This window comes from Silene latifolia, chromosome 11 (genome assembly GCF_048544455.1).
Source record: "Silene latifolia isolate original U9 population chromosome 11, ASM4854445v1, whole genome shotgun sequence".
Taxonomy (NCBI): domain Eukaryota; kingdom Viridiplantae; phylum Streptophyta; class Magnoliopsida; order Caryophyllales; family Caryophyllaceae; genus Silene; species Silene latifolia.
This window is the reverse complement of record NC_133536.1, coordinates 53,875,972-53,890,089: the sequence shown is the minus strand read 5'-3', so window position 1 is coordinate 53,890,089 and position 14,118 is coordinate 53,875,972. Positions and strand designations below refer to the sequence as shown.

The 14,118-nt window shown below is 30.0% G+C and overlaps 1 protein-coding gene and 1 long non-coding RNA gene across 2 annotated transcripts; one reads left to right on the top strand and one right to left on the bottom strand.

Annotated features, from left to right (window-relative positions):
• Window positions 1–450: 450 nt before the first annotated feature.
• LOC141611648 (uncharacterized) lies at window positions 451–3,369 on the top strand. Its single transcript, XR_012528681.1, has 2 exons — window positions 451–628; window positions 3,160–3,369. It is a non-coding gene; the product is annotated as an uncharacterized LOC141611648 (long non-coding RNA).
• Window positions 3,370–12,872: 9,503 nt separating this feature from the next.
• On the bottom strand, window positions 12,873–13,866 carry LOC141611647 (uncharacterized). The gene has a single exon (XM_074430232.1). The coding sequence runs from the start codon at window positions 13,785–13,787 to the stop codon at window positions 13,149–13,151; it is 639 nt and encodes a 212-aa protein (XP_074286333.1). The 5' UTR covers window positions 13,788–13,866; the 3' UTR covers window positions 12,873–13,148.
• Window positions 13,867–14,118: the final 252 nt, after the last annotated feature.

Sequence of the window (14,118 nt, the reverse complement as noted above, 5' to 3'; positions counted from 1 at the left end):
AAGTCACATCAATTTCTTAATATATAACTTCAAAACGAGTAAGTTGCGCATAAAATTGAGCCTATCCCATTTCCTACTCTTCTTTAACATAGTATAATACTAATCATACAAAGCGACCAAAGCATAGGTAAATAATTGCTATAAAATGGTCCTTTAAACAATCGCGTGATAAGTTCTTGGAAGCCACTATTATGATATGACCCGGGCAACGCCCGGGCATGAAATCTAGTATCTATCTATCTTTATTAAAGGAAGCTTTTTTCGAGCGATTATAGAGAGTTCAAGTTTAGCAAATAACTTTCGAGATATGGAGTCTAATTATAGTAATAATAATAATAAAACCATTATGACGATCAACTTTTTCACAATTAAAACTCTACTACATGTAGAACACTAATAGTTGTCAACTTTTATCCTATATAAATAGTTATCAAAGTTCATTGTTATCCTACTGCCTCATATTCTCATAAAATGCGTCAACAACCACCTCTTTTTGCAACAATTTAATTCAATTTTGTGTGTAGTCGTGTTAATAATTTCCAATTGAAAACTAATCAATTGCTTTGTTTTAATTGCAGGATGATTTCGAGATAAGAAACAGGACGAAGGGCAAGGAAAAGATTTTATAGTAAGTTGATAAACCCAATCTGTTTATTACATGAACAATTGTCATGAATGCTTATAACACTTGAAATTTGTCTCTACTTAGTAATGTTAAGAGCTACCACGTACTTCTCTAGATTAATTTACATCATTCTTTTAATTTTAGTTGTTGTATTTTTCATATAGTGCATGCAAATCGTAAGATTACATTCGCCTTTATTGTCAGTTCATATAATTCAAAGAGTTTATATTGATTTAAAGTAAGGAGGACGGTCCTCCAAAAGGACACAATAATATTTCTAAGCTGTAGAGGGATAATGCACGCTTTATTTAAAATGCAAAAAAAATCGTAAAACACCTTCTTAAAGTAGAAGGGAGTCAAGAGATAATGTTAAAAATCATGTACATAGAAGAACAAGAACAAGAACATAACCCTTTTTTTTATCTCAATATAAATTAGAATATCTTAATTTGAAGTTTGTTTTTTTATTAGTTTGATTAAATTTGAAATATCTATGTAGGTGTTGAACTTGTGTGATGACCTGTTGCTTAAAAACTAAGTAAAGAGATAAGGAAAAGTTTTTAAATTAAGTTGACCTACTTACGTTAGTCTTCCACAATAATAAGAAAATACACGATTAGTTGGAAGATGTACCGATCCTTAAACATCACGTAATCATATAATCGGCAAATTACCTTTCCTCTAAGGCTCACTCAGTCACTCTCAAAAGTACAAATGTAGTTTTAAATTTCTATTAGTGTTTAAGTTAAAGACTAATATCCAACTCATCTTATTCTAATGTATAATAGGAAAAACTTACATCTTTCCAGTAATTTTGGAGTCAGACGATGCTTGACTGCTTGAGTAATACTCCTGATAGAATTCTAAGACTTTGCATTCATCAACAGAAAAAGAATCAACGACTAAATAGAATAAGTGTATCTTTAATTAGTTTTAGAGTGAAAGTAGAATTGTAAATGGACTATACCCCTTCAAAATCATTTATGCGGAGAGAAAAAGATAAATACATTTTATTGAAAGAAATCATATTTCAACTGCTTTTCTTATTATATATTTCTATTTCATAGTCCAACCTTGTGGTTGTGTTTGAATTCGTTTTACAAATATATTAAGGTAAAATCGATCTACACAAGACTAATTCGTATGTAGTATGCTCATTCTTAAGGCGCTGAAAAGATAGCTGAAATCTGAAAAGATAGCTGAAAATCTAACTGAAACCTAAAAAGTTAACTAATAAAGTAGTTGATCGTATAAAAAAAAATATTTGACAAACTAACTGAAAAATAACTGATTTTGATGTAATGACGTAAAAGAATATGATAATTATTTAATAGTATAGATTTAAGGGGTAACAAAGAAAAATTAAATCAAATCAGTTATCTGAAATCTCAAATGTTACCCTTGATAACATTTCATTTCAGGTAGCTTATTTAGTTTAATTAGTTATTTGTCAAACGCTTAAAAAAATAAGGTACCTGAAATTTTGGTCAAATAAGCTATTTTGAACAAATCAGGTACCCGAAATGCATTTAACAAATAAGCTACTAAATACATATTTATCAAGGATGTGGAATATGTTAGCTAAGATCTTATTATTCATAATATTTTTAAGATTCTTTTAGATTAATTTCTATATTTTATAGAACTTTATTCCTACAATCTTTTACGGTATGTTATTCTCATTTTTTCTTGTTTAAACTAAAAAAAAAAAAAGAAAATAAGAGTTGGGCTTGACTTCAAACAACTAATATTACGATCACATATAAAGATACAACACAGTTTATACATTACAAATAATTTTTCTTTCTATTTTGCTCTTATGATTCCCCCGTGTTGCATTTGTGCATGATAGGAATTAGGATTGATCTCAATTTAGATCTTCTTCATAACTTCTTCTTGCCATTTCTTACTCGATTAATCTTAGGTTCTGCTATTTGTTTATTATTATTTTTAGGTTATTGGCTTTTGTGAATAGAACCATTTTATCAGATGGATATTAGAGTTTAGAGAGCTCGAATTTTCCGAATAACGCTGAGTAGCAGAGACTTCAATTTACAAACTACTCCAAGACTACCCACAACACAAGTGTAACATTTGGTCTGGATATGGGGGAGTATATTACAAACTGGCCCGTGCATCGCACGGGTATTAAATCTAGTATCAATCAATATCAATATATATACTTAAAAGAGGAACTTTTCAAGCGATTTTATTGGCTATAACTTTTGCATATTATCTATATAAATAAATATTTAGAACAAATAATACGTATATATTTAGATAATTAGAAAATTCAATTAGAGTCCTATAGCATCTATGAGATAAGGTCTAGGGAATCAATCAAAACTATACTACCTCTTCAACTACTACTAGGGCACTATATGTTTTACAGTATATATAATACGAATTACATATTTGATCTTCCAAACAATAGTTTCGTTTATAATTCATTAGCTATTTTCTTCGTAATAATTTAGTTTGTATTTTGGTTTGCTATTTTTTTTCTAATAAGTATTCTTCATATCATATTGCAGGTACAATCATGGAATCGTCTTACAAGCCTACTCAACTTAGTCATGGTGAAACGGTAGCACCTGCACGATTTTTAGCAGCAAACCCGTAACTATGACATTGTGTTTTTTCTTTGTGCTTATATTATTCGGTATATCGTACCAACTAACAAGTACTAACCTTTTTCTCTTATATATATCAGGTCTCTCTTCTATAGTGTAAGAGAATTTGAATAGTTGGTGTCCACCAAGCAAGATAGATATTTATTAGTTTTTTTCTTGAACTTACGTCTCAATTTTTGTGTTGCTGTTAAACAAATAACGAAATTAGTGTAGTTATGACTCACTATTAAGTAAGTCATACAATAAAGGAAGTTTAGTTGAGTGATGATCTTAGAAAAAAAAGAGTGCTTTTACTAATTTTACTAAATGGTAATAAACGGATGAAGCGGCTAGCTATGGTTTTTAGAATGAGCAACTCTCCCACATAATCGCACATTAAGGAGAATTATTTTTTTAAAATATGTTGGTATATACGGTATGTATCATGGTGTACGAGTTTTATGGGCATGCTAGCATACTCAAAACTGCATTTTTGCTTAGTAAAAAAGAAGCATGAATGAGAGAACGCATAGCCCTTCCAAGTATAGAACTTTGCTTTAAATCCTATGTCAAAGCTATATGTAAGTGCAATATAGTGAGTATTTACTATTGATTGGCGGAATTGGGGACATTGTTCATTATGAGTTATATGGATACATCTGTCTTAATGGAGACTAGCTAATATGATATACTTGCAATATGGAATAAGCTGATTATGAATATAAATAAATAAATAAATAAATACCGTATAAACTAAGCCTTATACCGTCCGTCATTCTCATTCTTAATGAGAATTTGAAATTGCATGCGTATTACGATTATATCATAGTTAACACATTTTCGATGGAAGTTTCGTAATATAAAAAGAATTCAACAAATTATATATAGTATATATGCATCTCAATTCTCACTATATCTTAACATGATGAATAACGAGTGATCTCCAACAACTACGTGTATAGAATTCTTATGAGTTTGGAGATTTGAGCTACAAAGAATTCTAATGGATCTAAACTCCTAAAAGTATATCACTTTTAATGTTCAATACTTCGTAGACATGAGTTTGTATTTGTCCAAAACTTTGAAGTTATTAGTCATATTTTATATTGTATAAACTATTAAAGGGGGTTTAAATTAGATGTGTGTTCTATTTTTTTTTTATCATTCTTTCCACGCTATTTTCATTGTATGTATAATGATATATTCCGTATGATTTCTACATCTTACTCAATTGTTAACTTAGAGCAAATAATCAGATGTGTCTAACTTAGAGTTTTTCTTCTGTTGTTTCACTTGTTTGTCAATTTGTAAAGAAATCCATATTATTTTTTACTCCCTCCATTCAAATCATTTATTTACCTTTGATAATAATATATTTCACAAAAATATAGATGGTAAACAAAGAATTGAGACGAAAAGAATATAATATACAAACTTCTAAGATTTTATGTTTGAGGGTATGCATTGTATGAGGAAAAGAGTATTCCTCCATCTATTACAGTGAATAGTTTACATTTAATTTATTTTGTAAGGGGAAAAAAACAAATGTATATTAATAATTGGGATAGAGGCAATATATACATATCTAATGAACTTACGATGTTTTTGCAAGAGGGATTTTGTCGCTACAAATTTTATTTAAGAGACTAACTTTTTGTTTATCAATCTGAATTGTCAATATGTTTTTGGTAAAAGTACTTAATCATTCATTGTTGCTTTATCCTACAATTTTAAGCTAACACCTAGGACCCTAAGATCAATTATATGTTTTCATAATCTTGCTGTCATAGTCTAACGCACCAATTAGAAAGATGTTTGATAATTACCCATTTATCCTAACAAAGATAACAATTACGAATTTTCATTATATGTTGTTACGGAGCGTGCAGTTTAAGGACGAGCCAAGTAAAACCCAATCACACTCAGATCATTTTTTTATCAACTTGATGTGTTTCTAAAAGCTTGGTATTTCAGATCAATCTTGAGTCACGAGATACACTTATTATAGGTCGAATCATTTTTGACATGCCTCACATCAAATATCATGAAAAATGAGTTCTCTTAAAAGAACCATGGCCATCTTATTCTTCTTTGGTATTGAGCATACAAAGTGACCAAAATGCAATTCAATAGTCGTTTTTAACAACAATCTCCTAATAAGTACTTTGAAGCCACTGTACTGATATGACCCGGGCAACGCCCGGGCTTGAAATCTAGTATATACTTAAAAGAGGAACTTTTGAAGCGATTTCATTGGCTATTACTTTTGTTCAATAAATTATGTACATAAAAATAAAAAGATTTACATTAAAGAATATTATATTATATTATATTAAATCATATTGGAATCTCAAATCTAATTTTCTATGTGTATTGTAGAGATTCCTAATTTTATATGTGTATTGTACTATTTCGCATGCTTCTAATACATCAAGAGTTCAAATTGTACTCTAAAACTTACATTATAAATATGGTCAAAAAGCCTTTGTTTTCCTATATTATTTTCATTAGTATGACTGTTTGGCGCGTCCGCGTATTAATTATTTGTTTGGCATCTTAACAATTATTTATATTTATTTTTGCCTGTTTGATTTCAGGGTTTTTGTGATATTTGAGAGATACGCACAACACTCAAACGGTGTTATATTTAGCTTGCAAGTTTAATAGGTTCCCTAACGTTTTTTTTTTCAAAATTAGTTGTTTCTCCTGAATGTGTGTAAATGTGTTATGACGTTCCTAAATTAAAATAGCTTACGAAGGTTAGTGCTATAATCACAAAATAGCTTACGAAGGTTTGTGTTTTGCCTTATTTTGTTTATGATTATGTTCATGTATATCATATTGCTAGACTAACACAATTCTTGTGTTTGTTTTACCTGCAAAGTACTCTGTACATAATTTAATTTATTATAAATAGCAAACTTTATATACCCAAACCCAATAATATAAATACAAGTTTAATTCACTATTCTATACTCTTATTATCCTTTTATAAGATAATCAAATTTAATTAAGAGAATAGTTTTAATTAAAAAATAGAGTTATAGCAATGTTCATCAGCTCAGTTAGTTTAGTAGTTGCAGGCCCGTCAAATGACATGCCACAATTTGTTACATAATATTATAGGCGGGTTTGATGATCGACAATCTCCGGAATTATTTTGATGTAATATTATTGATGAGGTGTAGTTTATTTGGATTTCCAATGACCAATGTCCAAATGCGTAAAGGTTACAAATCTCCTATATATCATGCAAATACATGCCAGCAACCCCCAAAGTTAGCAAATGAATTAGCATGAGGTTGTCACAAGTCACAGCACTATCACAAAGATTGAGCCACTCTTCACTAGCCGGTCTTTTTATTTGAAGAGATTTGCATTATCTCACATTTGATTAAAAAATATCCCCCCACAATTCAATGAAAGAAATATGTTTTCATTTTTTTGAGATGTGAACAATTATTCATTGAATCCGACAAATTAAATTAAGTTTATAAAAGTTGCTAAAAGTTAACTCCAATAAAAACTAATAAATTAAAAAACAAAAAAGAATAGTTATTTTAACACTTTTTACGTACGGGTTAGATAACAAAAAAGAAATCTGTTAGAGTCCTATACTATTTAAGAGATAAGGTTCAATAAGTAAATAAATAGAGTCTTAACTACTTTTTTTTTTTTAATAATAAATCTTTTCTAGATACTAATAAATCTTTTCTAGATAAGGTTCAATAAAAAGAAATCTATTAGTATTCATATATATGGATTCTAAGGTTCAGGGGAAATTAATTTAGATACTACATATGTTGCACATATTTTAGTACTATTTGATTGTGCGGAGTATACGATTTAGCATCGGAAAAGCTAAAACCAATCCTCGTTTTATTCGATTCTCTTCTTTGTTACAATGTCATTTATTAGTACTAAACATGTTTGTAAGTGAGTTTATATTTTAATTTGGAAACTTATAGGAGTATACGTTCACCAACTCAATCTATTATCTATGTTGCATTTTATTTATTCTGAGTGTCATTAAAGCGATCTCCGAGAGTCAAAATTTTAAGAAATTATAGGAGCTATTAATAAAATATATAGAAAAGCAGCAAATGACCTCCTTAACTTGGTTTAATGGCGAAATTTAAGTCATTTAAGTTTCATTTGTTGCAATCAAACACCTTAAGGCCGTAACTTATGAAAGGAATTTTTAGAGCAATATTAGAGAGTCTAATTAACTTTTGGAAACGAATTTCGAGTAATATTAGGGAATTCAAATTTGTGAACTACTAATTCTATAAAATAATGTATTTAGATGTGTAATAGTGAATGATCTTCATTGGAATTCCTACCTGTATAGAAGCTACATGAATTGGGATGGGATACTTATGATACAAAGAAGAGAACTACAATAAATCTAAAACTTCTAATTTCTATGATTATCTATCACTACATTTATGTATATATTGTCGTATATTCATATTTTCATACAAGTTTTGACATGTATATATAAGGAGGACACCATTATTGATTTGTATCATTTGACATGAACGCATCATTTAGACATTTATTGTCTCTATCATTATTTTATTGTTTATTTATGTAGTTATACAGGAGTGTTTGTTGATTGGAGTGACTATAGGATACGATCTGTTTATATTTGTTTCTAATGGTTCATGATGACTAATTTGTGCCTGCATTGTTTTTTCGGTATTATTGATCGCTAAGTTTCTTAATTTTATATTATATCACACATAATGTTTGTACTTATATACCATCTACAATTTTCATCCAATTTCTACGATCAGTAATGTTAATGTATTCACTAAGCCGGATTTTGCCGTTCTACAAAGGTTACTATTCCAAGTGGAGCGGGGTTCTAAAAGATTTGTACAATTAAAGCCAACTTTTATAAACCACTTATTAATATTTTTTTTATTAGTTGTATTTAATTAAGATAAATATTGCTATTTGATTATGACAAAATCGATTCAATTTTTTAACTTGAGTTACACGGAAGAGCAACTCAATTAGGTTCTTATATAAGATTGGAAAATGAAAGGGCGCCACCGGGTAACACCGAATTTGGGCGCCACCCTCTCACATGGGGTGAGTGGGAACCCCTTCAATAAAGAATGGTTGTGAGAGGGTGGCACCCAATTTGGGCGTCACCCGTTAATTAACTTTTTAATACCTTGAAGATTAATTAAAGATCATAAGATATTTTTTTTTTGACAAATGAACCCCTCAGAGATCATAAGACATTAGTACGAATTATAAAATACAAGAAAGTGAAACTCTCTACATTGCAACATTGAAGCATTTTTCGTTGTAGAATGCTTTAAAAGCAACCATCTCAAGATAAGTATTCAGAAATTATTTTTTGATATTACCCGGCCAACGGCCGGGCATGAAATCTAGTATATACATAAAAGAGAGTTTTTTCGAGCGATTCTAGAGCGTCCACATCATCAAAAATTAATTTAGGAAAGTTTCATAAATAATACAGTATTTTCCACATAAAAGATAAAGTGGGGAATCTTTTAATTATTATAATATCTATGTTTCCTATTTTATATTCATGAGAAGTAATTCTAATTTTTATATAAAAACTTTGACATTTCATTTGGCAAAAAAATGTCGTTATAAAAATTATGAAGATAATATAATTAGATTCGTGGTAAAAAATGTTTTCATTAGAGTATAGATTTCATATGATTTGCACATATTAAAGATGGTGTACTTCTTAATATGTTATATGTCCCACATTGAAAAACAATATTAGTGTGGTGATTATAATACGTATAAATTATAGAATTGTCCCACATCGAAAGATTAACATAAGGTGGTTGATCCTATGATTATAAATAGGAGTCATCATTGGAACCTCTATACCAACCAAAAACATTTTGAGTCTCTTAAGTATTGTTTTGGAGAGCTCTTAAGAGTTTATATCATTATCTTCATAGTATGATATATATTTATATATTTTCTATATTATGTATTATATTCAAGTGATGTTTATAATCTTTATATAAAAACTTATACATCTCATTTCCCAAAAAAGTATTTTAAAAAAAATAAAAAAAAAATAGATTCTTGGTAAAAGAAATGCTAGCATTAGTATATAGTATCATATTCTTTGCATATATTTTTAATTATGATAAAAAAATTAAAAACAAACGTATGAATATTAATAAATAGTAGGGGTGAGCAAAAATATACGAAACGGTTTTAATATACGGATACGATATGGTATACGGTTTCAATTAAACGAATTTCTGTATATACGATACGAATTTTCGTATATACGATACTGTTTTCAAAAAACCGTATCGTATCCGGGTCGGGTAAAAACAAAACCGGGTATACGGTTTCTGATACGGTTTTTGAAAAGAAATAAAAAAACCAAAAATATCTTACAAAAAACTAAATAATTGAACCAAAATCACTTTAACTCGTCCCACTTTCTTTTTCCCTAATGCATTTGTATAATGAATATTAAAATTTTGATTATTTTAATATGTAACCTATTATTAAATTTAAGTTAGGGTGTACCAATTTTATCGCGTATGCAATAAATTGAACAACAAACAACTGAAATCCGTATCCGGGTATACGAAAACCGGATATACGGAAAATACGGGTATACGAAAACCGGGTATACGGTTAACCCGGGTCGGATCCGTATCGACAAAATTGTGAATTTAAAAACCGTATACCCGATACGGTTTTTAAATACCGTATCGGGTATACGGTTTTTAAAACCGTATCGGGTATACGGTTTTGCTCAGCCCTAATAAATAGTACTCCCTCCATTCAAGACCAAATACAACATTTTCATTTACACACTTGCCAAGACACAAATTACAACGTAAATATCTTTAAGTTTACATTATAAAAAATTTAAAAATTTGATATTCTCATTATACTTAGGTGTAGGGATGTCATTGGGGCGGGGCGGTGGTGGATATAGGCTCCCCCGTACCCATACCCACCAAGAAAAACTCGTACCCATCCCCGCCCCACCACCCGTGGCGGGTACAAATTTCAAAAACCATCCCCGCCCCAACGGGTAAAAATATAAAACCGTACCCGCCCCGCCTACCTATTAATCCGCTACACCATAATTTTATTTGATAATTTTTTTCATAAAAGTTGCTTTAATCACTATTAATTTCCATTTTTTTAATTTACCTTTATAATTTTAATTTTTCACCAAATAAATTTGTAAAAAACTTTATAAAACAGTTATTATTATCATTATATCTTAACGATAACTAAATAAGATTTATAAAATTATTATCATCCTACTAATTTTTTTAATGATTGGCGAGTAGGCGGGTATTAGGTGGGTAAGATGCGAAATCCATACCCGCCCCATGACCCATGGCGGGTACAATTTTCGTACCCGCACCCGCCCCACCACCTGCCAAAGCTCTACCCATCCCCGCCCCAACTGGGGCGGGTGCGGGGCGGTACCCACTTGTACTCGTCCCGCTGACATCCCTAATTAGGTGAATCAAATAAGATCCCAGATGACCATATTTTGTCTTACATATTAGAAGGAATCATAAAGATTCTATTCGTTCATGAATAGTGTAAAAAAAAGGAATGTTGTATTTGGCCTTGAATCGAGGGAGTATAGTATTTGCTCATTATTATTAACCCGGGTTAGATGTCGAATTATGTGCGAAAAAGTTGGTGTATTTCTAAGTTTGTTATTTGTTTCAAATTGAAAAATATGTTGGTGTGGTAAATATATTATGTATAAATAATAAAATTGTCCCACATCGAAAATTTAGCATAAGGTGGGTGATCATATGATTATAAATAGAAGGCATCCTTAGAACCTAAATACCAACCCAAAACCTTCTGTGTCTCTTAAGCATTGTCTTGGAGAGCACTTAAGAGTATATTATTATCTCCACGGTTGATATGTATATTTTTAGTATTATGTCCAAGTGATGTTTATAATTTTTATAAAAAAACATATACATCTCATTTAGCAAAAAAGTAACATAAATTTTTTTTTTTGAAAAATTATATAATTAGATATTAAACTGGGTTAGATGTCGAATTAGGTGCGAAACAGATGGTGTATTTCTAAGTATATTGTTTGTCCCATATTGAAAAATAATGTAGGTATGGTAAATATACTACATATAAATAGTTGAATTGTCCCACATTAGAAGATTATCATGAGGTGAGGTATCACATGATTATAAATAGGAGTCATATTTGAAACTTAGGGGTATCAATCCAAAATCTTTTGAATCGCTTAAATATTATCTTAGAGAGTTCTTATAAGAGTTTGTATTAACGACAAACCTTTGTTACAATAATACCATACAAATATTAATCACGTAGATATTTATAAAAGCGATTATATATTACTATATTAGTGATATTATAATGTTTATTTTAAGACAATCGATAGTATAATAACTTTATTTAAGACAAAATCATAATTAAAAATTAAAATGGGTGCTAAATATACATAAATTGGTTATTAATGTATCATATATAATGATAATCTCTGCACTAAAACAGAAAATTTATAAATTATAATACAATCAAGTGTTGCATAAAAAGATCTTGAATCCCTAAACAAATCAATAACGAGCTTTTTTACTTTGACAAATAGTAGAATTAAATCTTTTTAACTTTCAAATATAGGTAATTATTATGCCTCATTACATTTGAGTAACTAAAACACATCATAATTTTTAACCATTAATCAAAATCGCACCAGAAAAAGAAAATATTTTGCATTTGTTTATACATTTTGTTGCTACCTCAATTACATCTTAAAAGTCGTGTTAGGAAAAAAATGTAATTTAAATCATATCATTTGTACATATTTTAATTATGACAAAAAATGGAAAAAAATGTACGAATATAAATAGATAGTATATTATTTTCTCATTATTAAATCGGGTTGGATATCGAAATAGATGCAAAAAAGATGGTGTACTTTTTTGTATGTTATTTGTCTCACATTGAAAAATAATGTAAGTGTGGTAAATATACTACATATAAATAGTTGAATTGTCCCACATCAGAAAATTATCATAAGGTGGGGTGATCCTAAAAATTAATTTAGGAAAGTATTATAAATAATATATTTCGACTTAAAAAATAAAGTACAGAATCTTTTAATTATTATAATATTTATTTCCTATATTATATTCAAGTGATGTTTCTAATTTTTATATAAAAACTTTTACATTTCATTTAGCAAAAAAATATCGTGAAGAAAATTATGAAAACTAACATAATTTGATTCGTGGTAAAAATGTTATCATTAGCGTATAGATTTTATATAATTTGTACATATATAAAATTGTGTAATTCTTAGTATGTTATATGTCCCACATTGAAAAATAATGTGGGATTATATAAAAATAATAGAATTGTCCCACATTGAAAGATTAACATAAGATGTGGTGATCTTATGATTATAAATATGAGGCATCATTGGAACTTAGGTATCAACTCAACATCTTTTGTGTCTCTTAAATAAGATGTTTTTGACTTTTGATCATATCTAAATAAATGATTAGATATAAGATGTAAATATTGAGACCTTATAACCAATTTTTTGTTACTAAGTTAAAGGGAGTAATATAAAGAAGATGAAGTGGCACAATAACGACTTTATTTATTTCGGAATAATAAGTTCCATATTACACAGGCTGACAGGCTGCTCATAAGTAGGATAGACCTAGTTTCATGGACTAATAATCTACCCATAGTCCCATACACATACTGCGCCACGCAAGTATGTACTTTATTTTGCTCCATACATAATGTGATTACTCTATTAGTAATCACTTGGAAATAGTAATAGAAACCATCATGTTACCATGCACGTGCTGACGTGCACTTACTGCATGTTACCATGCATCCACGTAAAATCAAGCACGACGAACAAACGCTCCTTTGTAAAAGAAGACAGGATTATCAGCATTATCACCTTGGTTCTCATTCACCATAATCCCACCCAACAAAGGCATCATATTTATAGGTGAGACGGTGAGATCAGCCTCACAGGTTCGAGGAACTTGGAAGTCCTCGGTGATGGGAAATTCCGGACTTTGCACATATGGAATCGAAGATACGAAGCGAAGTGTTTTACCATCATTTGAAACTTCCATTTTGACAATTTGGACGTTAGATAATACAAGTACACCAGCAATTTTGACGGTGACGGTGATACCCTTGACGTCAACAAGGCCTTGGTGGCTTACGGTGGCGGAAATGGTGGGTTGCAAGTCAACTTTGTTGTAAACAGGAATATAGGAGAGAACATATTGTGTTCTAGTAATCGTGCAAGCGTGATTGGGTTCCAAAAATGGGAAATTAATTTGAAGTTTGCCGGAGTTGGGGTCGAAAGTGAAGTCATTTTTAGCTACCCCCTTAGGGATGATCCCTTGAGGGAGACCATAAGCTTTGAGGAGGTCATAAACTGAGTCGTATTCGGCAGAGGAAAAGCATAATGTGAGAGAGAGTAGGAGAACAAAGAGAAAAGACAGAGATACTTTTTTTGCTGACATTTTTGTGTGTTTTAAGAGATTGTTAAGCTAAGAGAGGTTGTTGTTGTGACTTGTGAAGGAGCTAGCTTCAAATGCCCACTATATATAGACATCCTATGTACTCAAGTGGTTCATGAAACTAATGCCTCGTAAAAACTATGACAACCTAAAAATTACGTACTTTTATTGTGTCCGTGGGTAATTGTTACGTGTAGTAAATGAAACTTAATTGGTAATTCCTACAAAGTAATTGGTAATCGGTACTCCGCGTAATTGATAATTTACTTCACTAATATCTCATTTCAAACGGATTATTTCGTCAAAAGGCTTCGGGCGGATTTATGTGATCATT